This window comes from Alligator sinensis, unplaced genomic scaffold (assembly GCF_000455745.1).
Source record: "Alligator sinensis unplaced genomic scaffold, ASM45574v1 scaffold442_1, whole genome shotgun sequence".
NCBI classification, from domain to species: Eukaryota; Metazoa; Chordata; order Crocodylia; family Alligatoridae; genus Alligator; species Alligator sinensis.
In genome coordinates, this window is record NW_005841829.1 from 3,155,137 (window position 1) to 3,180,824 (window position 25,688).

At 43.4% G+C, this 25,688-nt stretch overlaps 2 protein-coding genes across 3 annotated transcripts in view; one reads left to right on the forward strand and one right to left on the reverse strand.

The window, feature by feature from the left end:
* APIP (APAF1 interacting protein) overlaps positions 1-13,098 on the forward strand; it is a 31,080-nt gene extending 17,982 nt beyond the window's left edge. The window contains exons 4-7 of the mRNA XM_006014657.3: positions 3,348-3,465; positions 6,498-6,633; positions 11,625-11,792; positions 12,450-13,098. Coding sequence (XP_006014719.1) covers positions 3,348-3,465; positions 6,498-6,633; positions 11,625-11,792; positions 12,450-12,549 — 522 coding nt within the window. The 3' untranslated portion in view covers positions 12,550-13,098. The remainder of the gene's footprint in view (positions 1-3,347; positions 3,466-6,497; positions 6,634-11,624; positions 11,793-12,449) is intronic.
* A 1,289-nt stretch (positions 13,099-14,387) lies between these two features.
* LOC112551707 overlaps positions 14,388-25,688 on the reverse strand; it is a 28,021-nt gene continuing 16,720 nt past the window's right edge. Inside the window, exons 2-3 of one of the 2 annotated variants that reach the window (XR_003096111.1) lie at positions 20,603-20,710; positions 14,388-16,717 (exon numbers count right to left, since the gene is read on the reverse strand). Coding sequence is in view for 1 of the 2 variants with exons in the window: in XM_025214433.1 (XP_025070218.1) it covers positions 22,713-23,771 (1,059 nt within the window). In the remaining variant the exon portion in view is untranslated. Of the gene's footprint in view, positions 16,718-20,602; positions 25,326-25,688 lie in introns of those variants that run through there. The other variant, XM_025214433.1, reaches the window with a different exon arrangement.

Consider the following 25,688-nt stretch of genomic DNA (forward strand, 5'->3'; position numbering starts at 1 on the left):
TAACAGAGCTCTCTAAAATGTCCGCTCTCCCAAAATGGCTACTCTCTTCAGCCACCTGGCAGCTCCCTGCTCTAGCCCTTAAAGTGACAGACACCCAAAATGGTGTTCTGTCACACACACATAAACTGATACTGCACTGGTTTGCCCCATATGTAGGTAAACACCTAATCCCTGAACAGTTTCACTTTTGCCCTGGAAAAATCAACAGTGAGCCAGCTACTTAATCTGGTTTAACATACTGAGGATAGTTTTGAAAGAGGCCAAATCACCAGAGCTGCGTTTGTCAACTTAACAGCTGCCTATGATACAGTTAACCACTAACAACTCCTCTACAAAGCCCTGGAAATGACAAAATATCTACACCTTACAGAGCTGACACAAGCCCTGCTTGAATACAGATAGGTTTTTTTGTTAAACTGGATGGGAAGCAAAGCAGATTGAGGCAACAGATTAATGGCCTCCCCAAGGAGGCATACTTGCATTAGTGTTATATAACATCTATACAACTGACTAAAAAATTGATTTAGAAACAAAACATTTAATCTGTGGAAACACCCTGTACATAATAGCCCAAAACACTGGCTTGACCACCCTGAAATGAGCTAACCCCTCAGCCATCTGAACCACTGCTCTGGCTCTCAGCTTCTCCACTGCCAAGTGTGCATGCCCTGTATGGGAGAGCTTATATGTGCTAAGCTCCTTGACCCCATTCTGAAAGATGGCTGCTGATGTATCACAGGATGTGTGAAGCCTACGAGCCTATACAGTGTATACCTGCTGGCTGGCATTGCTCCGCCTGACATCAGAAGAACAGTAGCCAGCAGGATAGAATGATCAAGACAAACTGAAGATGTGAGGCACCTACTGTATGACCATTGTGCAGCACAAAAGTGTCTGAAGTCACGCAGCCGCTAACCTCTCAATGCCACACCCAAGGAAACATGACTATAGATGTGGAACAGGAGGCCTGAAGAAAATACCTGACAGCGAACCAATGGTCATTCCAGTGGCTGAGTCCTTACCAAAAGGGGCTGATAAACCATGGGAAAGGTGGCAATGTTTCAGCTGCCTACGTACCAGTCGGCTGCTCCAAGGAACGAATGAAGAAGTGGGACTATACCATTGGTTCAACCACCTGTGACTGCAACACAGAGCCTCAGACTATGCAACGCCTACTGCAGTGCCTGCTGCTTGAAGGCACATGTACAATAAACAAACACAAACATGTATAACAACATGGTCAAATGTGGTATAGAGACACAAAAAGAAGAAGATGGAAGAAGAGAAAGGTGGAAAACTGTGGCAAGATGCATCATAAAGTTCAATGGCTTGGTATCTAGCTGACAGTAGGCATCAAATGGGAGTCTGTATTGGGTCCAGTACTGTTCATTATCTTCATTAATGACTCAGAAAGATGAATATACAGTTAGTAAGTTTGCTGGTAACACCAAACTGGGTGCAGTCACGAACAGTTCAAAGGACAAAATTAGGATTCAATATTCTAAATTGGGAAAATATTCTAAAATAAACCGGATAAAATTCAGTTAGGACCAGCATAAAGCACGACACTTATGAAGGAACAATCAAATGCATGAGTACAAAATGGCGAACAGTTGGCTAGACTGAAGTGCTAGAGAAATGGATCTGGCGGGGTCTAGTGGACCATAAACTGAATATAAATCAAAGTTACCAAAAAAAAAAGGATTGTTACCAAAAAAAGAATGCTAGCCTACTGTAATGAATTACCATTCAGTTCTTAGGAAGTGATTCTACCCCTTCATTGAGCATGGTGAGACCTCACCTGCAGTTCTGTGTCTAGTTTAAAACACTGTTTCAAGAAAATTAAGGACAAATTAGAAAGAATCAATAGGAGAGTTACAAAATGTATTTGAACTTTAGAAAACGTGGCAAATAAGGAAAGGTTGGAGAAATAGGGATTATTTCATCTGGAGAAGAAATGACAAAAGGGAGGGATTTAGTAACAGTCATGTTACTAAGGGGGTTATTGTAAAAAGGATAGCAATCAATATTTTTTCATGTGTTCTCAAGAAACAGGACACAAAGTAATGGTCTTAAATTGCAACAAGGAAGATTTAGGTTAAATATTAGAAAACTTCCTTATTATGATGGTGGTTAAACATTGGAAATATTTATCTCTAAAGATTGTAGAACTCCTATGAATGGAAGTTTTAAGTGCAGGGTAGACAAACATTTGCCTGGGATGGCTTACACATGGATGATCCTGCCTTGAGCTGGGCTTTGGACTAGCTGATCTGAGTTTCCTTCTAGTCTTGTTATTCTATAATTCTTTGTGTGTAGTTAGTGGGCTGGACTGAGTGCATGCATCTAAACAAGATGCTACATTGCCGTAGTGACAAGCTATGGCAATGTAACTTGTCGCTACGGCAACATAGCATTGGCAGGCACTAACTGTGATGCTGCCGAAAATGACCCATACACCGCCATGACTGCACAGTACCACTGAGTACTGCGCAATCATTTAGTCATTAGAATGATGTTAAACAGATATTCTCCAGTCTAAAGCCTGATGGGATGGAGAAGAAACCCATATGCAAAGAGTGTAGATATGGTAGAAAAAAAAGAAGCAACTAACTTGCAAAGACTGAATCAATTTAGTCTCGGGCTTTTTGACTGTCTACTTACCCCCTAAGACAGTTTGGCTTTTCTATCAAAGGAAAGAAAAAATAACATGCACATTTAGTACTTGCTTTAGCAAATGAGTCTTAATTTTAAAGGTAAACGGCTTTTTGTACCTAATATCACAGATACTTTTTTCAAGGACCATTAATTCTCACAAAGACTTATTTTCAAGAATCGTTGATTCTTGAAAAATATTGTTTACATTAATCAGCTAAAAGCAAACATACATAAATCATTTTTATTTAGAAGGGAAGTGAAATTTAGAGGTAGCTTTCATGGATGTGGCCAGTTTTTGCAAAATATCACAGAAATGGACAAAAATATACAGGTATCTGTTTGAGTCAGTTGCTTCCTTTTTTTTTCTACCAGATCTACCTTCTTTGCATATGGGTTTCTTCCCCATCCCAGTCAGATTTTAGACTGGAGAATATTTATTTAATATTATTATAATAAGGAGGATATGTAGCATTTCCTTGTTTGCTTTACAAGACAATGAGAGTAAATATAGCAGAGCCTGGAATGAATGAATAATAATGTTTTAAAGTAGTGCATTAGAGCACAATTACAGGCAAAATATACTACACAGGTTTTTTTATTAAATGTCTTGTGCGTCTCCCCAAAATAAAAGCAAGTCTGTTTGATGGGACAAGTGTCACAGTGTTTAACTACTTCCACCTATTCCTCAGCCAGAAGATCTATTTGTTTGTGACATAGAAGAACGGGACATTAGTGTGCCTCTACCACACAAGAAACTAAAGAAAAGCCAATGCACCCCTCTCTTTATGAATGCCTACACTTTAAGAGGTAAACAACAAATAAACTCTTTGCCCCTTTTGAAGCTTCTTTGCAGTCTTCTGCCATAGATAAGTGTATTTTGGACTTCTTTGGAAACCCAGTAGTTTAATAAAATAATTGCATTGTTTCAGTAACCCCAAGACATAGGGAAATATGAGTAGATGAATCAGGGAGAAGGTTTACTTGGAAAACTGGCCCACTGACATCCTAAAGCTAACATAACTGTTCCATAGTTTCATAGTTGGTAGGGTCGGAAGGGACCTGAGCAGATCATCAAATCCAACCCTCTGCCATAGGCAGGAAAGAATGCTGGGGTCAAACGACCCTAGCTAGGTGATGATCTAGCCTCCTTTTGAAGACCCCCAGGGTAGGAGCGAGCACCACTTCCCTTAGAAGTTGGTTCCAGATCCTAGCCGCCCTGACTGTGAAGTAGCACCTCCTGATGTCTAGTATGAATCTACTCTCAGTCAACTTATGGCCGTTATTCCTTATTACTCCCGGTAGTGCTCAGGGGAACAGGGACTCTCCCATTGCCTGCTGGTCCCCCTTGGCCAGTTTATAGACGGCCACCAGATCCCCTCTCAGCCTTTTCTTGTGGAGGCTGAACATGTTCAGGTCCCCTAGCCTCCCCTCGTAGGGCCTGCCTTGCTGTCCCCTGATCATGCGAGTGACTCTCCTCTGGACCCTCTCGATACTGGCCACATCCCCCCTGAAGTGCAGTGCCCAGAACTGGACACAGGACTCCAACTGCGGCCTGACCAGTGTCGCATAGAGGGGGAGGATCACCTCCTTGGACCTGCTCGTGATACATCTGTGTATACATGACAAGGTAAGGTTAGCCTTACTGACCACATCCTCACATTGGTGGCCCATGTTCATCTTGGAATCAATGATGACTCCAAGATCCTTTTCTGCCTCTCTGCTGATGAGAAGGGAGTTCCCCAGCCTGTAGATATGCTGCTGGTTCTTCCTCCCCGGGTGCAGTAACTTGCACTTGTCAGTATTGAAACCCATCCTGTTCTCATCCGCCCACCCCTGTAACCTGTCCAGATCTGATTGCAGCCTGTCCCTCTCCTCTAGTGTGCCCACTTCTCCCCACATCTTAGTGTCATCCATGAATTTGAACAAGGTGCTTTTCACCCCCTCATCCAAGTCGCTGTTGAAGAGGTTGAACAGTGCGGGCCCAAGGACACAACCTTAACTATCAAGAAACGCTAATCACAAAATAAATTATTTTGAAGAATGGGTCTTTTTGGACTATTGCTGTGACTTCTTTGGTTGTTGATGCTTCTGAAAATTTAGCTCTGAAATGATACTTACTTCCCTCAAAAAAGTTTTGGCTTCACAGAACGAGGATTAATTTAGAAAGCTCCATGAACAATGACAGTTGATCTTTCTTTAGAATAAGAATTCTTTGCAAAAAGTTCCCCCACAAGGGATTGTATGCACACAGTGCATACTGCAGCTAAAACTAAAAATAATTCAGTGAATAAAACTGTTGAAGGTGGATACAATTTATCAGACCATTCTACTTTCTCTTTCCTCTGCCATGTGACCTAGGTTACTGCTCAAGCACTTTTCATCAGGCTAGATAATCCTGTTGCTTTCCATTTTCCAGTTAGAGCTCTCAGTCTCCCTGTGCCATTTTTTAACTAGGATATTACCCTTTAGAATTTCTGTTCTGTCCTCTAGCTAAGAAATCTTACATATGATTGGCAATAAAGCATTCGACTTGCCAGAAAAATTTCAGCCTGAAAAATACCCAGGGAATGAATAGAATACCTGTCTCATATTTGCCACTAAAGCAGTGGTGCTGCTAAATAGTTTGACTTGTGGTCTCAGCAGTGAGTTGTCCTATAAATCTTGAGAGTACAGCAGTTTAGCAGCTGGCTGAGCCTTTTGGTGGTTGGCTGGGTAATTAAATGAAAAATAGTTCTTCCACAGCAAACTGCTACATGTTTTGAATTTTGGGGTGAGTCGGCTTTCACTGACTGCTGGTACTCTGTCCTAGCCAGTCAGGAGAGTATCTTGGGGTGCTTGTACACATGATGAAAATTTCCTTGTGTGTGGCATCACACTTTACACATACATGAGTTTTTGGCAATTTCAAAGAGGTTGCATGACCAAGCTGTGGGAAACCCCACTGCCCACATCCCTCCAGGTCAAAAATGACCCATCCACCACTACTCTCTGGGTGCGGCCCTCCAGCCAATTTGCAAGCCATCTGACTGTGTAGGCATCAACACCACAGTCGCCTAATTTTTTTATGAGAATGGGGTGAGAGACAGTGTCAAAGGCCTTCCTAAAGTCCAGAAAGACTACGTCCACCGCGACACCTGCGTCCATGGATTTTGTGATGTGGTCGTAGAAGGCAACCAGGTTGGTTTGACAGGACCTGCCTCTAATGAGCCCATGTTGGTTGCCCCTAAGCATAATCTCCCCTGCTGGTCCCTCGCAGATGTGCTCCTGGATAATTTTCTCAAAGAGCTTCCCCAGGACTGAGGTAAGACTAATGGGCCTATAGTTTCCTGGGTCCTCCTTCCTCCCTTTTTTGAAAATGGGGACCACATTGACCCTTTTCCAGTCCTTTGGCACCTCGCCAGAGCACCATGAGTGCTCATAAAGCTGTGCCGGGGTCCCACACTGACCTCTGCTAATTCCCTCAGCACTCGGGTGGAGATTGTCAGGACCTGCTGATTTGAACATTTCTAGTCTCACCAGAAGTTCCCTGACTAGGTCCTCACTGACCCTGGGCCTGGCTGCGCCTCCCCTGGGTCTGTCAAGGATCCCGATGGGGGGGATGACCGGGTCCCTGCTCAGAAAAATGGAGGCAAAGAAATTGTTAAAGAGGAAGTAATTCCACTAATTACTTCCTTTTATCATATCTTTCGCTTCTCTATACATCTGAATATTTATCCTTTGCAAGGAAGTTTACCCAACAGAAATAAATTGAATATATGAAAATAAGCTTCTTAATATACAGCAGAGAGCCATAGTGTAGCATGAATTATAGAAAAATGTGTTTATTCTTCTCCCTCTAGGAGCAAGTGCTGTAATCCATACTCATTCCAAAGCTGCTGTTATGGCCACTCTTCTCTATCCAGGAAGTGAGTTTAAAATCACCCATCAGGAGATGATAAAAGGAATCAAGAAATGCAGTTCAGAAGGCTATTACAGGTACATTCCCATTTTAAATTGGGTTCATGTTATTTGTTCTTTCCTCTCATAGAAAAGCCAAACTGTCTTAGAGGCTAAGTACAGACAGTCAGAAAGCCCAAGGCTGAATTGATTCAGTCTTTGCAGGTTAGTCTAAGATGCAAAGATTGAACCAATAAGCAAATGAACAGACATTCACTTGTGATTCAGAAAATGCAGCCACATGCCTGTAGTGACGCAAGCCAGAAGGCAGGGAGCACTGGAGCACAGCTCTCTGGCACATAGCCAGCATGGGCTTTGTGTTTGCTTCCTCCTCCTGCTGCCCCCAAGGTCTCTGGGATTTGCTGTCGAGACTTACAGCAATAGGACTCTGCAAGGTGGCTTGTCTCTTACTCTTCCTGCTTCCAAGTACCTCTCAGATATGTAGCCCACAGTCACAGCCAGCATTAAACAGGGCAGGGCAGCTCCATACTCAGGGGAAGGGAAGTTTAACCTTTGTCCTTGGTCCTAGACCCCAGCAGTGGTTTGCCTGGGGGCGCCAGTGAGCCGGCCCTCACTGCTCGTGCTAGGGAGTAGAGAGGTGGGGCCAGCAGACAGCACAACCCAGCCCAGGGCTGCAAAATGCTAGGATGCTGGGCGGGGGCTGATTTATCTTGAACCAGGAATGGGTCAGGGACAGAAGTTTCATAAACTGGTTTGACCTAAATCAGTTAAGTCTGATGCTACATTCAACCAGGTTTATCTTAAACCAGTTAACGCCATTTTGAAACTGGTGTATGTACACTGAACTTCTATTCTGTTACAGGTTTAAAACAATTTCTGATCACTTAAACCCGCTTATGTGTAACTTCTGTCATTAGCCTAGATGACAAATAATGAAATTTGTGCATTTAATCTCATTATTCATTACAGTTCCTGCCCCTAGAGGGAGAAGAATAAACACATTTCTCTAATTCCTGCTACACCATGCTTACTCGTGCATTTAAGTAAGCAATATTTGTAATTTGTTTAAAGGAACATTCATTAGTTCTGTGACTGTTGTGGGGATGGGTGGCAACACCCAACATGCATGTCATGGACCAAAGCCCAAGTAAATAAGAGGAAATAGATAACTGCCTAGGAGAGAATGTTTTCTGATGTAAAAATAAGTAAATAAAAGCTCTCCTATTACTAATTTGAGTGACGTTTATGGCAATGAATGCAATGAGGCTGGCTGCTTAACTACAGGTTAGGTGTGGTGCTAAAACAGTTGGTTTATTAATATTGTTTCAAGGGTGATCCTGAACCTGATTAAAATAAATTATTCAAAAAGAGTTGGCTGAATCTGATCTAGCCATCATTTTACTCTCAACATTAAAATTATATATATGTTATCTCTCATCCAAGGATCTCAAGGAACTTTGTAACTTAAAGGTGTACAAACATCCTTGGGGAAACAGGTATCTTGTGTACACCCATTTCAGAGAGCAAGGCATAGAGGAGTGTTTTGTGTCATGTCCATGCCAGTGAGCCAGTGGTAGAGCATGAAAGAGAACCTAGAAGATCTGGCCCCTTGTCATCTGTCCTAGCTACTAACCTTCTCTAGTTTTACTATCCAGAGTAGGCAGTCTCCCAAACACTGCTTCATTTGTTACTTGCAGAATGCTTTGAGATGCTGTAGGCCATTTAATTTGCCACTCTGACCCCTAACAGCAACCTGTGCTTTGCTGCCATTTGTAACCACTTTGGCTACATATATTCTCAAAGCATAGAGAAAAACCACAGACCCACAGGACTGACCACAAAGTTTCTCTTCCCTTCATCTCCCTCACTTATGGCCTGAGCTGGAGAGATCCTTGAACTATTCTATTCCCAGACACTTTCTTTCAGCAGCACCATTCCTTCATAAGTCGATTTGCTTCTCCCTATCCCCTCTCTCTTTCTCCTTCCCATTTTGGGATCTTTTTTAAACCTCCAGGATGGGGCCTTGCCTTCATCAGCAGGTCCTCTCATCTGGCCTTCCTAGAACAGAACTGACAGCTCCCTGGTTCTCTTCTCCAAGTCCATAAAGGGACAAGCCCCACTGTTAGTATATCTTTCATATTAAAGGATCAGATTTCCTCTTACTCTGGGAATAAACATTAGGGGTGTGCAAAGTGGACCATATTCGATTCGGACTTGGCCTGCTTCAGGGGACAGTGATTCGATTAGTTGATTCGGATCACTGTCCCGATTCGATTTGACTGAATCCGAATCTGAAGATTCGATGCTGATTCAGAGAATCAGCGATTTGGCTATAGATTCATAAATTCATAGATAATAGGGTCGAAAGGGACCTTGTAGATCTAATCCGACCCCCTACCCTGGGCAGGAGAGAAAACCGGGCTCAAATGACCCCAGCTAGGTAATTGTCAATCCTCCTCTTAAAGGCCCCCAAGGTAGGAGCCAGCACTATTTCCCTTGGAAGTTGTTTCCAGATCCTAGCTGCCCTGACTGGGAAGTAGTGCCTCCTGATATCTAGCCTGAATCTACTCTCTAACAACTTATGACCATTATTCCTTGTTACTCCGGGAGGCACTCGGGGGCCTGCTGTCCCTGGATCATGCGAATGGCCCGCCTTTGGACCCTCTCAATGATGTCCACATCCCTCCTGAAGTGCAGCGCCCAGAACTGGACTCAGTACTGCAGCCTGACCAGTGTCACATAGAGGGGGAGGATCACCTCCTTGGCCCTGCTTGTGATGCATCTGTGGATGCACGACAAGGTGCAGTTAGCCCTACTGACTGTGTCCTCGCATTGGCAGCCCATGTTCATCTTGGAATCGATAATGACTCCAAGATCTCTTTCTGCCACTGTGCTTTCAAGAAGAGAGTTCCCCAGCCTATAGGTATGCTGCTGGTTCTGAGTGCCCAAGTGCAGCACCCTGCACTTGTCAGTAATGAATCCCATCCTATTCTCATTTGCCCACCCCTGTAACCTGTCCAGGCCCAGCTGTATTCTGTCCCTCCCTTCTAGCATGCCCACCTCACCCAGTGCCTCTCCTACCAATCTCCTCAACTCATTGAAGTTGGCCCTCTTGAAGTCAAGGGCTACTGCCTTGGTGCAGGCCCTTGACACCCTGCGCTGCATGGTGAATTCCAGCAAGCGATGATCACTGTCACTCAGGTGGCCAAGAACCTGGAGTCCCCTCACCAGGTCATTGCTTGTGGCCAGGACCCGGTCCAGCAGGGCATTTCCCCTGGTGGGACAGTGCACCTCCTGGGTTAAGTGGAGGTCCTGTATCTCAGCTAGGAACCTCCGTGAGCAGTCAGACCTGGCTGACTGCTCCTCCTAGCAGATGTCCAGGTATTTTAGAGCACCCTTGACAACTACATCCCTTGCCTTAAGTGCCTCCGCAAGCTGACCCAAGAATTCGCAGTCCAGCTCTTCCCCTTGGTTGGGAGGTCTGTAGTAGACCCCCACTGTTAAGTCCCTTTCCCCACAACCCCCCTGTACTCTGACCCAGAGCACTTCACCCTGCCCCTCCTCAGACCCCATCCTGCTAGTTAAGGATGTGTATTGCTCATCCTCAACTAGCTTTAGCTTTATCTATAGACACAGCTTTAAATGTTTTTTCTGCATACCTCAAGGTACCAGGCATGGAATGCGAACACTGAGATGGTGGGGTGGATGGAGCATCCCACAGGAGCGCAGGGGCGGGGCGCGTGCTCAACGGCAGACTCGGAAGTGGACCAGACGTACTTCCAATCCACTTCCGGGTCTGCCAATGAGTGCACAGGGAACACACACACCCCACACCTCCTGCACCCTCCTTGGCTTGACAATCGGTCGCAGGGGACCCTGGGTGCCCCCACAGACCCATGAGGCACCAGTTGCAGACCTGGAAGCGGACCGGAAGTGCTTCTGGTCCACTTCCGGGTCCGCTGCGGAGCACACTGGGGACCCTCCCATGCTCCCGTGGGACTCTCCATCCACCCCACCATCTCAGCATTCACGAGCCACCTGGTATCTTGAGGTATGCAGAAAAAACATTTAAAGCTGTGCCTATGTCTGAATCACTGAATCTCTCCAAATCAAGTCAGAGGGTTCTGATTCAATTTGAAGAGATTAAAGGGTCTCCTGATTCAATTCAGAGATTCAGCTGCCAAATTGGGCGGAATCTCCACTGAATTGAATCAGCAACCAAAAGCTTCGTACAACCCTAATAAACACTTAATACAGAATGCAGTCATTTTTACTGTCAGCATTATTTCATGTCTGTGATTTTTAAAAAGATTCTAGCTTCTCCCCATAAAATACATTTATGATCTTAATAATGAATCCTAGATTTGAACTGGGAATTTATTAAACTCATTTAAACATGTTTCTGACAATATTAATTGAGATGCAAACATTGCTAAATGTCCTGGTTCCTCTTTGTTGCAAACTATTGTGCAGGTTTCACTGACTACCACACAGCATCTTGTTTATAGAGCTGTAGGGTTCTCAAACTGTGGAAATATTGATCAAGTCTGACCCACGGTAGAGAAGCATCTTTAATTCTTCAAACATTTTTTTTTCTTTTCAGCTATATCGTTCAACAGGATTCTGTTCAGGTTTCCAGAGATTTTTTTGGACCAACTAAACCTAAATATTTTTTTATATTTATCTGCACCTGAAGTGGCTGCTTCATGTCAATCTTTATTGGATGGTTCTTCAAGTTTCTACATAAAGTAAAATTGGAGAATTTGCTAATACAGGTTGAGACAGACCAACAGTTGCTAGGTGACCCATATAAAACCTATGCGTTAGATCATTTGCTGCAGTGGGAGCTGTGCAGATGATGTATAGCTTAGCTCACAGGATGAGTGTGAAAATTGATGTTGTTGAGGATTTGGTAACATCCTTAATTAAGGAAGAACCTCTTTGATAAGAAAAAGACAATGGCTCTTAGAGGTAGAAAAAACCTCTAACATCCAGGTCCGTGCAAGAACTGAGAACACTTCAAAAATACACAGGGTTTTTTATTTCAACAGTGCCCTTTTTTCTGTTAGGTATGATGATATGCTAGTTGTCCCCATCATTGAAAATACACCAGAAGAGAAAGATCTCAAAGAACGAATGGCACGTGCAATGGAGAAATACCCAGACTCCTGTGCTGTATTGGTCAGGCGTCATGGAGTTTATGTATGGGGAGAAACTTGGGAAAAAGCCAAAACAATGTGAGTATTCTTTTCTGTTGCCATTGTAGACCTAAAATATCAATTGATATTTCTTTCCCATGAATCAGAGCCTCTGCAACTCAAGGTGAAATCCTACCCCCATAGAAGTATTACTAATGGAGCCATGATTTCCCCTTTGGACTCTTCCTCTTTCACAACTGTTTCCGCTGACAAGGTTCCCATCACGTGGAAAAATTCCTTTTAGCACGTACGCGCACCCACACCAACCACCTTCACTTTTGGAGAAGGTCTCCAGATTGCTTTCATGGTCTCTTTGTAATGCCTCTGTTTACAGAGCCACACGTACCTAACAATGGGTGTTTTAAATAATAAATTTCCCCTTCAGTGAGAATCCGGCTCTCCATCTCTCAGTGGAAAGCCGTGCTTCACAAATGCCATGCTTCACAAACTGCCATGCCACGCAGGCTGTGTTGCACCCCTCTTCCCCTGCCTGTCCCAACCATGAAAACTTCAATGTTGTGAAGGACTAAATATTGATAATGAAAGACAAGCAATCATAGGAGTGTACTGCATGACCACCATGCTCTTAGTGTTCAGCTTATAGAAGAAAATGTTTTGTTTTGTTTTTAAATTTGCAGCTTCTTAAGACTCAGTCCTAATTTGTAATTTCCCTGTTCTTTTTTTTATATATATAAGGTGTGAATGCTACGATTACTTGTTCGATATTGCAGTGCAGATGAAGCAGCATGGACTAGACCCAACAAAACTTCCAACAAAAGAACATGGGATCATATAAACCACCACAACACAATACTATAACAAACCATATATATATATATATATGCAGAAAGCAATGTGAAAAAAAGTTAGAACTGAATACAGAACCGTGAAACATGCTGTGCACATCAGATCCATGCCACCCCACCTTATCTAATACAGTTGTGTTATGTCTTTTAAAGCTGAAGGGTAATAAGTGTTACCAAAAACAGCAAGTGGAGGAAACCCCAGTCATACAAACTGAGCCAGTAAGCTTTGTGCCTATTTCAGGATGAGGGCTCTGGTTTCTCTCCCTTTTTTTTTTTACGGCTTTATAAGTTGAATGAGTGGAAATTAATGCCTTTTCATTATTGGTTTTGAATGTGTAAATGATAAGATGATGATTTTTGCAGCGTGGCAAGTTTGTGAGGCATATTTCTTCCAGTGTGCTGCAAATAAGTATTGATAATATTTTAATACAGTTTTTATGAATTATTTTTAATTACTTTTGTTTCACTTACTAAACTGGATGCTGGTTTGATCGAGCAACTTCTTTTTTGAAAAGTAATAAAAAAGGTAGTAAAAATGATGAGAAAATCTTTGGGAATCAATCTCGTATCTTTAAGAAAGTACAAACTGGCAAAAGGAGCTAGGTATCCCATTTGGTGAAGTATTAACATGTCTCTTTTTTCCTGATTTGCTTCTAGATTTTTTTTAAGTGTTTGTTGGATCTCAATTTCTGCAAGATTAATAGTTCATGGTGATTCTGTTAATAATTGTCTATGATCATTCAAGTTGAAAATGGTAAGCACTGACAGGATCTCCATCATTGGATTAATTAATTAAGTTTTATACTTAAAAATTAAACACAAAATTCAAAAACCATGTACAACCCCTAATGTACATTACTTTTATGGTGTGATTAACATGTGAATCATACCGTAAATAGTAATAATGCCGCATGGTCAGCCATTTATGTTCCCAGTACTGATGCCAAAACCTGCCTGTTAGGCGGGCAGTTTGCAAGGTTCCCTGGGGACAGGGGAGTCCCTTGGCTTCCCGCAACCTGGCATTTTAAAAAGCCTTGTACTGCAGCTCCTGCTTGGACAACTAGCCCAGTTGCAGGGAGCCTCTCAGCTACCCCCTCCAGAAACCTTGCTAACATAATTGGTTTCCATCCAAATAAAGGCATGATTGGGATCAATCCCTGATCCCAAAAATCACACATCCTGCTATGCAGTTATTTGAACCTCTGCCAGTACTAGCATTAGTTGGCTTGGTAATTCAGTTGGATGTAATATTTTTTAATAGGACATGTAACATGTTTTTAAAACTCTGTCTTAACTATTATTTTCTTCAGAAATGTGAGAAAGTTCACATCATTCTGTATTTTGTTTTCTAAATGAATTCCAGTAACATGATGGTCTGTATTCCATCTCATTTTTACTTAACGAGAGTTCATTTCACAGTAAGATCTTCTTTAAACCCATAGCTGGATAACTGTTTATGACCCATTTGGATCCATGACTAAACAGGTTTAATGAAATCTCATGATTCATTATGTAAAACAGTGCCACCAAAGTCAGAAATAATGTTGTTCATTGAAGAACAGCATCACGTAACAATGCATTCATGTATCTTCTTTTAATATATAAGAGAATGGCCACTGCTGAAAACAGTATTAGTTTTGTTGAGCTAATGGTCTGTTTAAGTACAGCACATGTATTTCTGTGAACACAATGATAAAACAAAATTTTATTTTATTTAATGAAAACAAAATATTGAATCTCCTGTACATTGTGTGCGCCATATTGTTGGTAGAACAGACCTAATTCAGTAGTTCTGTCAGATCAACTTAGACATAAATTAATGGTCTTTTGCATCTTTGGGACATTATCATGAATTGGTCCCTTGTACTGGATTTGCAGACCATGGGGCATGAAATTTAAGCAAATTTATGCAAGGGATGGCTCATTGTAGGCAACTTACCCAATATGCATTTAGGGGGATAAAATGCTGTTCTGTCCTTCAAAGCAACCAAGTCCTCAGCAAGAAGTAATTAATAGTTCTTCCTCTCATATTTTTGTATCTTCTTGGAGCCCAGCTGTCCTGAAAGAGTATAAAGTGGTTATATCACTTCTGTTACAACAAAATTCAGTGAATAAAGGCTTCTGCTTTATCTTTTTATTTCTTAAATTATGCAACTAACCAAATTTGGCTGATTTTCCTTACATTATATACGGGGAAAAAAAGAGACGTCACTAGTAACTGGATTCTGTTGAGATGCATTGTCCATAAGCTCATTGTCACTGGGGTTGTGCACATGCCCCGTGTTTTCTGATATGAGATTATTTGCCTTAGCAATATCTATAGTCTGCCATAGCTCCTGTGCCAAGGAGTTTATTGTCAGTTTACAATTCCTGCTCTTCAAATTTCCTCTTACCTGTAGAAGGTGTTAGACTCTAAGGAAGAGAAAAAGGAGGGCAGAATGTGTTCATCCATGCGGACAATGCATCTCAACAGACACTAGTGATTTACCAAACCTAGGATGTGCTTGGTGCTTAGATTGATAGCATAATGCTTGGGAACAACATGTATCAAGTTCCAGGTGACTGTTTTACAAAGATCAATTTTGCAGATATGACATGGGCAGGCTATGGAAGTACTTTGAGTTGATAAGACTTTGCCTTTAGATGCAAGAGGCTATACACATCCAGCAACTGCACTGTCAGGCACTAGGCCTACAGTTGAAAGCATACTGTCAGGTGGACTTGCTAGCTGGCAAGTGCTTTTTGTCTGTGGAACTGTTGTTGTTTCTTGATCAATTTAAAAGAATAGTACATTCCCCTTTACTTGCCTTCTGTGGTGCAAAATTTGCTAGTTCTGTCGTTTCAACTGAAATCCTTGTCCTCAGTTCTGAGCTCATACTCAGTTTCTAATGTTCTCAATTTAAATGATTTATTTTTTAAACAAGAACCTTCTGATCAGAGAATAGCTGAAAGAAGAAAACAGTGCAAGGTTCTGATCGAACTTATTCTATTAGGCATACATCTCTGTTCTGCAGTATATCTTGAGTGCTCTAGTACCTAACTCAGACTTGTCCTTCAGTGGTTTCCTCCCTTTATTCACACTGCTTTACCCATTTTAAGCACCAGCTGAAGTCATATTTATACATAATCAAACTGGTGGGTTTAGATGGAATTTGTCCTGTGTGAGTATGTAGATCTGTGATATTGTTACTATGTCACAGACCTATGCACTGTGGCTTTCCTCCTTTCAGTGTGTTCTCCCAAGAGTAGATCCTTTGGACTGATTTTTTTTCTCACATCATTATTCAAAGCCAAATGTGTTATCTCTGACCTACCAGCAGAGCTAATGTCCTCTGCATTCTGTTGGCTACTTTTTACCCCATTCTAGCTATGTTTCTCAGTATCAGAAATTTCTTCTTTGTTGAAAAAGATTTGCACCTGCAGATAAAGCAGATGATTATAAGTTGAAACAAAGACTGTGTACAAGTATGTACTTGTATATCCCTTCAAATGTGTGTGTGTGACTGGGCACTCATATGCTCTAACCATGCATATTCTAGGGCTAATTAATGTATGTAAAGTTTCAAGGTCTTTGAATCAAAGACATGAAAGGTATTCAGCAGTTTGTGTTTTCCTTAGTGCTCTTTTCCCCAAGGCATGTTATAACCAGGAGATTAGTTTTTTGATGTGTCAGTCCAGGGGGGGGAGGGGTCTATCCTTGTCTGATTGCCACCTACTGAGGGTGACCCTAGGTGCCTCCTCTAAACTACCATATCTCTACCAAAGTGAATTCCTGTGATTATTCAATTAGTACAATCACAGTAAAACAATTATGTCATTACACAGTATTGATGTTTAAGTACAAAAAGGTTTCCCTGTTTTTTTAATGCTACAGTTGCCCTGCACTGATAGACTGGAATAGAAGGTATGAGGAAAAGCAATTTCTTGACATATTTGGTCCTTCTAGGTTATCTTAATTACAAATAATACCTAAACTGATTTGACCCTTGTTTGCCAGAAGTGTAGAGATTACTTTTAAAATATCTTACCAGTAAAAAATGTCTGCAGAGGTATTTGTTAATCTCTTCGTAATTCAAGCCTTTCTTTCCAAACGCATTTTGTTACTCTACATGTTCTCACTGTGCTCTAAAATATAGCTGAGAGATTTTCTTCAGTAACCTGTAAAAGGTGACAGTCCCAATAGAACAGTGGTTATCAACTTTTTCTCCACTGGTCTCTCACTTATTCAGAATCCTACTTGCATTTAGTAATGTGGGATTGGTCAAATATGTTTCTCTGATACCTGTTGAGAATCTGTGCAATTAAAAAAAGTAACTTCATAAACTTTGTGTATTTACTACTGGGTCCTAATCCCCTCAAGAAGTACAGGCTTTTCCTTCAGTAATTACTATGAGTAAAATGTTCAAAAGCACATAAGTGTGTTATATATGCCCTTGTAGTAGCGCTACAGAAAAATTGGTATACAGGTATGCACTTCATGTGACGGGACAAAAATGGCACATGCAGAAACACTACAGAAGTGTTCTTGTTTGAAACAGGAGCTTCTCTATAGTGCTGTGTTTTGTAGTTCCACATGTAACATCTGAACTACTGTAGCACTAAGGGACAGGCCTCTTGCTCTCCCAATATCCCATAGTGCTTTTGCTCTCCCCACCTTCTAAAGCAGGAGTGAGCAATTTTTACAACTGAAGGGCCACTTACTAAGTTTTGGTGAGCTGTTGAAGGCTGCACACATAATATCTTCCAGAAGATTTCATTTTAACAAATTATAGATAAAAAATATATATACTAATGTCAAACATCTACTATGACATATTTTAATTTTATTTCTAAAAATAATTTTTGTACTGATTTATGTTTTTGAGTACTGTATATAGAGGTGGTTGCATAATACCTCAAAATAAAGTATTACTCTTGTATATTGTGTGGTGGGGGTTGGGGTGGAGGTGGGGGGCAGGATATGTGGGTATGTGTGGGGAGATGGGCGTGCACATGTGGGAGGAGGGGGACTGCCCATGTATTAGGTCCCAGGAGCCAGCCGGGGATGGAAGGAGGAAGGGCAGGGGGCACATGCAGCAGAGCAATACAGGTGTGGTATGCCCCACCCCACCACCCATCATCCAGCATGTGGCTGCCCTGCAGTGCTCCACATGTGGGGCCAAGCCCTGCCTGTTCCTGCCTGAAGCAGTCCATGCCACGCTTCCCAGTGGGGCTGCTATTGGTGCAGCTGCAGCCTCCCAGGTACTGCTCAGCTGCCCCCACCTCCAGTGGCTTCTCCTCCTCCTGACCCTACTGGACTGCTCTGAGTGGCAGGGAAGCTGCAGCTGAGTAGTTCTTGCTCCAATACACGAGTTTTCAACTCCCAGCTGCCTTCTACCCACTCTGCTCACCCAGCACAATGAGCAGCCACTTAAGGGTGGACAAGTGGGTGGAAGAAGACCTGGAGCTGGAGCCCCACAGACTGGGGCAAGAGCCACCCAGCTGCAGCTTCTCCCCCACCTGGCTGGGCATCTGCTGTCCAGTGTGCATCCCCACAGCTTCCCTGCACTGCCTGCTGTCCAGGTGGGCAGGAGCATGGTGCAGGCTTCCCTGGGCAAGAACAGGTAGGAGGGGAAAGGGAAGGGAGAGAAAGCAGCTTGCTTTTTGACAACCTGCTGGGTAGCAGAGCTGAAACCCAGCCAGGACTATGGGCTGAAGCAGTGGCAGGGACAAGGATCACTGCTTACTCTGGCAACAGCAGTGGTAGTGAGCTGTCAGAGTGTGTTGCCTTGAAGGGTGGGGGCGCGGAGGAGGATGTTTGCTGCCTTGGGGGGAGGATGTTTGTCCACAGTGGAGAACGGGAGGCTGTCAATGATTGGGCTCACTGACCAACTCCCTTGGGGATAGAGGAGCAAAGGAATAGTCTCATATTTCCCCTTGGCTGGGGAGTATGCCTTTGTGGGAACATCATAGTGCTACAAACAGGGGGGTTGTGAATGCCCCTCATAGGGCTATGTTTTTGTAGCACTACAAATGCACATCTCTCCATGGCCTTGGACTCCTAGGTTACACTTTCAAAAATTACATTAGGTATTTGGAGTAAGTTTGCATTGTTCAGCACTGCCAGGGGGTAAATAGCAACACTGCCAAATACATCCCTTCCATACAGTCCTGCTCACATAAACCAAACCCAGAAATTCAGCAAAGCCTCTCCAGAGGGTATCCCTGTGTGGTCTCTCATGAATAGGGACCTACCAAAATCACGATTTCACAGATTTCACAAAATCCATCTTTGCCCATGAAATCAGGCAATGTCTGCAAAATCTGGGTGCAGAGGGTGGAAACTTACTGAAAAGAAAATGCCGGCTCCCCAGAGGGAGCCAGCCATCCTCAGGGCACTGCAGCAGCCCACCAGGGCAGGGAAGAGTGGAGCGGAGTCTGCCCACTCAAGCTGTCAGGAAGATGGCTGCTGCCCCTGCCCCTCACTGCTAATTGGCTGTGAGGGCTGCCGTGTGGCCCCGCCCCTCGACCAATCAGCAGTGAGGGGCAGGGCTACATAACAGGCAGCTCTTGCAGGCACTTAGCAGTGAGGGACAGGGGCACCAGGGCCCTTTAGCCAATCAGAGGTTGGGGGGGGGAGGGGGGCTGCCATGCTCCGCCCACAAAACGCCCTATGTTCTGCCCACGAAATTCAGCTACCCTAAATTACACAGGTCCCTACTCATGAATCAGCTTGAAAGCAGACATAAGGGATGACCCCAGACTGGCTGCGTTTCTACAGTTGACAAATGTGAGAGTAAGGTGCACTTAAGAAGCAAGTGCCCTTGGCAGTTCTGGGGACATTGTGTAAATGTCCCCTTTGAAGTCTAAATCACTTTTGGAAATGATATTTAGACTCCAAAGCCAATTAGACACTGGAAAATGTTTCCTAATATCTACATGTACAATTTTTCCTAAAGGCAGAAGGTGTTTGATGAATATCATAGTTCCAAGTGATTTTATGACCCTGCTATCACCAGGTAGCACTATGTAAAACATATGAACCTACACATTTCCAGTGAATCATCCAAAATACTAATTGCTTTAAGTATCAATCCAGGTGCTTCTTCATACAAATTAAATTTCCCAACAAATGGACTAGTAGCTTATCAGGAAGGAAAGGAGTTTGCACATACAAGATCTTTTAATATTAAGCACACCTTTAAACTATATTAGTTTCATAATTACTGTAATTACTGTGACTCTCTTCTGTTGTGCAAAGTAATTTTGCATTCATGTCTGTTAACTCTTAGATCTTTCATAAAAAATATTAAACCCTGAAAGGACAGATAGAGTAATACAGGATAGTTGGTAATGGCACTGGGAGCTTTTCACAGAAATCTTTATCTATCTGCTTTGTGTGGCCTGATGTTAAATGAGTTGTTTTGTTTCTTTCCAAAGGAAAAGATGTTCACATCACAGAAATCAGTACTGCTTGTAGCAATCTTTGACATTAGCCTATTACATTAGCACATAGATTGAACCACTCCTAGGTACTGGCTCCATACTGAGGTACACTGGATTTAGTAAAGAGGGAGAACTGTATGGGGAAGCACATAAGCAACCAAAAATGAGTCCATTGCTGTTCATCAAGCTTTTTGTAAACTGATAGGTGCTGTGAGTTTGTTCTATATGCTGGGAATGGTTGGGTTTTGTGCCACTGTTCTATCATTTTCCCACTGCTAGAGGCCACAACTGGATTTTCACACCCTGAGAAAATAGTGTGATTTGATCATAGAAAAAGGGAGTGTCTTGTCAACCAAACTGCTTTGCTTAAATTAAATGGTTTGCCTTTCAAGAATGTGTTAATGACAGACATCTGTGCATAATTCACTTCCATCCACGTTGTTACATTGAAATACTGCAACTTACTTTTAAGTCTTACTTAGCCAAATTGTTGAAGAAAGGTACCAAATCCAGACCTTATGTAAGTGGGCAAATCAAAATAAGTATCCGTCGTACTGCTTAAGGCCTCCATTAGACAGGCTTGAAGAGAGCAAGAAGTTATGTTAGATATGTGGTCACCTGCATTGTGCAGGAAGATGGGTGTGAAGACCTGGTTTTCAATGTCCAAGTATCAGATGAAGCAGAGATGCAGCATGCAATCGCAGTCATCTGAACTGTGCTGGACTTCTGCAAAAAACAAACAATCTACAATGAAAGTAACTGTGTTTTTGGTGAAAACTATGATTTCCACTAAAATGAATCTTTCAGTAAGCTTGGGCTAAATTTAAAGCCAATTTTGCTAGTGTTTGTTAGTATTGCTAATATTTCTTAAAGCCTCAGCTCTTGGATTATTATTCTTGGACAATCTGTATTTTTAACTACATTTGTGGACATCATGGTTTCAGAGAAAAGTTGAAAATTGACCTTTGTTTATCTAGTTCACTTCATAAACAAGAAGGAAATTTTTTTTTTTTCATCAGTCAATCTTATTATATTGGGAGGGGGGAAATTGAGATTGGCGATGCTGTTTCAAATACCCCTGAGCAGTCCCTTTTAAGGTGAACTATATTGAAACTTGCAAAGGATTCTGAAACCAGAAAAAACTCAGTAACTTCAGCTCTCCTTTTCTCAGAGATTTTGGGCTTGCTCAAAACAAAAACTAAGACTAAACTGTGAATCAAATTAAGATTTTTTTATACATCTCCCTTGCCAGAGTCTTTCATATTTGTCAGAACACGATCAGAAAGAACAGACTGGACTGGATGATATAAAATACCAACCAATGAAACGTTAAAAATGTGCAGGATGCAAAATAATGATGAATGGCAGTATTCAGAGCGGTTATACAGAAATTACAAAGAGCCATTGTGTTTCTTAACTCTTAAGAGATCATGCTACTGTACAAGCAAGTTTCTCCCATGTGCAACAGATAAACTCAGAGTTTAATCATCAGAAACTAGTTGAACAAGAACTTACTTAAACTGTTATGGCATAAGATTTCTAAATGGGCCTCAGACTAGCTACAGTTTCTGCTAATGACAACATTCCTATTACAAATGGAATAAGAGAAGTGGTAGGGCAGAAAGCATAGGTTTTCATATTTACAGAGAGTAGTGGAGGTCTAGGTTCTATGGTTGATTGTCTCAAGCATTTGCCAACGATGTGACTTTAGGCAGCTGATATTTGGTGGGAATTTCAAAAGAGCCCAGGGTGCCTAAATCCTGTTGAAATGTAAGGAGAGTTAGATGCTTAAGTTTATTCGATTCTTCTGAAACTCCTAGCTTTTATTTCAATGTGCATCAATTGTATAAAGCAAGGATTTAGAATGGTGGTCATTGGCAGGTTCCATGCTGACATCAAATGTTAAATAGTAGTTTAACAAGCAAAATCCTTCACAAAATTCTTAATCATGTAATAATAGAGATTGCCCCCTACAAATATACCTGGCACAGAACCACAGAAAAAAAAGATTGAGAAAATGACCTCTATTTTTCCACTCCCAAAACATCCTGGTACCACAATCTTTACAATTTTAAAACTTCTTCCCAAGGAATGTCAGTGTTCCACAAGCTGCACCTCCAAACAAACCAGATTACTCCCTTTCCCAGATTCATAGTCTGCAAATTGTACAGTCCAATTACACTATAATATGTCAATCAACCATTTTGTACAACACGCAGAAACTCTATCCCTGCAATAAATGTGTCTGTGTGTACATGTCCCAAAACTATGCTGCCTCAAGTGGCTGTGCTCTTGTATTTATTTTTTCAATAGGGGTTTTCTTTTCTGTCTTCTCAGCTTCATCCTGTTCCTCTGCTAGATCTTTTTCACACAATCTCCTAAACTGAATGTAAAATTAGGACTGTGTTCATCAGGCAACATAACTCCCTTCTTCTCTAACTATTACGTATCAGATTATGTTCTTTTATTTGAATGGTTGTAAAATATCAGGCAGATGGCAAGGTAGATTTGCACCTTATAGACTGTGTAAATTATATGTATAGCATAAGCCAAGTCTGGGCAATTATTGGGTCCCAGACACCACATAGGGAGTTCTGACAAGTTGTCATGGGCCAGGTCAGCACCTCCACCCCTGGTGCAACAACTCACTAAAACTCCCTGTGTGGGATGGGGCCGCGGGCAGGTGGAGAAAAGTGTTTGGGAGCCAGACAGGCAGCTGAAGCCAGGATCACAGAGTGGGGTTGCGGAGTGACCTGTACCCTGTGGCAGGGTGTGGTGGGCATGTGGGGGGCACGTGCGCATGTGTGTGTGGTGTGGGGGCTGCCTGGGCACTAGGTCCCAGGAGCCGGCCAGTGGTGAGGGGAGGGAAGAGCGAGCAGAGGGCGCACGCAGCAGAACTCGCCCAGTCAGTGCAGTTCACAGCTGCCCCTGCGGTGCTTGGCATGGGGCTGAGGCCAGGCAGCTTCCACTGGGGCAGCCCACACCATGCTTCGGCTTGTGCCCCCCAAACCAGCCCCAGCCAGTGCATGCAGCTTCTGGTGGGGCTACTCCAGGTACAGCTGCAGTTGCCTGGGTGCTGCTGTACCCCCTCACCTCCAATGGCAGCTCTTTCTTCTCTTGCTGTGCCATTCCAGGTGGGGAGAATGCTCCAGCACACAGGGCTCTGGCTCCAGCTCTCCCAGCTGCCTTCCACCCACTTGGCCACCTGCACCGGGCGAAAAGAGTGGGTGAAAGGCAGCCAGGACCTAGACCCAGAGCCCTTCATGCTGGGGCAAGAGCCACCCAGCTGAAGCTTCCTCTGGGCCTGGAGCAGGGCAGCAGGACAGGAGCCACTGCTGGAGGCACAGGGAGCAAAGCAGCACCCAGGCAGCTCCAGCCGCACTGGGAGCAGCCACGCCAGAAGCTGTGTGCGATGGCAAGGGCTGAGCCAATGCACGCGGGCTGAAGCAGAGCAGGGTTGGACTTGGCCCCATACGGAGTGCCACAGGGACAGCTGCAGGCTGGATCCAATCAACTGGCAGGTGCCCCCATGAGCCAGATCTGGCCCCCAGGCCATGTTTTGCCCACCCCTGGCAATAAGCTTTTGTGAGCCTGAGCTCATTTCAATAGATTCTGTGAAAGCACATGCACAGAGCAGTGTATCAAATAGAGCGATTTGAATGCAAAAGACGGAGGGGAGGGAAAGGGGAGCAGTGCTTGGAGAGGCAAACAAGTGATAAACCCACAAGGACAAAGGGGTCCCTAGCTTAGCACAAAAGCTAATCGAGGTAATGAGATAAGAATCCATAGTCCCTGTTTAGATCATCCTTAATACAATCCAGTCTGTGGATGATTTCTTGTTCTACAACTTTACGTTCAAGTTCATTTTTAAAGTTTTGTTATCAAAGAACAGCTACTCTGAGGTCAGTGATCCCTCTCTCCCTCCTTTCCCTATCTATGTAGGTGGAAATCTGCCTTGCCTCTGCTTGACTTCAGACTAACATGGCTAAACTGCCTTTCCAAAATTGCAGCCTTTTAAAGGTTAAAGTGCCTTTTGTACCTCCAATGCATCATCCAAGGTTTTGGAAAGAAAAAGTTTTTAGTTGTATGAGCGTGTGTGCAGGTATGTGCAGGTATGAGACTAATATCCTGTTACTACCTTTAAACATATTTGCATAGAGACTGGGGAAATTTAGGGAAAATCCGTAAGATTATTTGATGCCAAGCCAAGTTCAAAATGTAATTTATCTGAATGTATGAATGTTTCTTATTGGTTACTGCTTCTATTTCAAGTCAACCAGCCTTCTATTTGGCAAGAAGAGTATCTAAAATCCTCCTGAATAAGTCACCCTCTACAGTTTTTATAAGGATTATTTTAAGTTTAACCTTGCATAGGAAGAAGAGCAACAATTCCACTCCCTTGTGTTCATAGGCAACCAGTTACCCAAAGATTTTTCACAACTGCCTCTTCAGACCAAACCAGCCACTTCAAATCCCCACTCATAGCTGCATGTTGCAAAACCAGAAATGCAAAAAAAAACCCTACAACATGCTGTAACAAAAAGCAAGCAAACTGAGGAACTGCAACGACAGGGGAGTCATTGGTTAACATATGGTCAGAGGATCCAAGAAAGAAGACTATACCCCATGCTACAGAGGAAGGCAAAAAACCTTCATAGTCCTTGCTGATTTGCTAGGAGGAAACATTCCTATATAAAATTGTTCATAGCTAGTTTATAGTAATTTGATGTTGTGCCAAGGTTGTTTTTCAGGTAAAAGCTCTTCTCTTTCCCCAGTAGTCACCTCACAAATGTATTTGTGGAGCATAATCATATCCCCTCTCAATCTTCATGTTGTTAACTAAGCAAGCCCAGGCTCTTTTAATCTTCTTTCATAAGGAAATATCTCCTTTCATAAGGAAATATCTCCATTTCCTTACACCTCTTAGTGGCCCTTATTTGTACTATTCCAGTTTATGTTATTCTTTTTTTGATCAGCTATTTAGAACTGCACAGTATCCTCAATGGAGCTGTACCTGTGCCTTATATATTGGTACAGGGGTAGACAAAATACAGCCCGCGGTCCACATAGGGATTTCGTCTGCCCCACAGCAGGTCCCTGGGTCCTACCTGACCCAGGTGCCATCTGGCCCATGGCACATTCTGCTGCCCCTGGGTGCGCAGCAGGGCTGGGAGGCTCCACGGCTAGACTCCATTTCCTGACAATCCTGCAAGCAGTGCTAGCTGCCAATGGCCCAGGCCCCATGGAGACCAGGCAAGACTCATAGGCAGGGCCTGAGGCCCAGGCTGAGCACACAGCACTGACCCTGGCCCCAGCCCTAGCCCCAACCCTGGCTCACCCAATGCAGGGGCAGGGGGGATGGGGGGGGGGAGCAGCTGCAGCAGCAACTGGGCAGAAGCTGCTGCTGGGCACCAGGAAAAAGGGGGACCTAGAGGTGGCCATGACTGCGGCCACCTCCTCCTAGCTGCCTACCTGGAGGCAGCACTGGTGGCAGCGGGGAGGAGAGCCCCAGTGAGGGCTCTGGGAAGCTGCAGTGGGAAGCCCTGGCAGCAGTGAGGGGGAAGCGGCTGGGGGCCCACCTTTTCCTGGTGTCCAGCAGCAGCTTCTGCCTGGATGCCGCCACCACCACATCCACACCTGGGCCTCCACCGCCAAAGCTGGGCAGCAACTCCAGCCCCTCCTCAGGGTGAAGGAGAGACCAAAT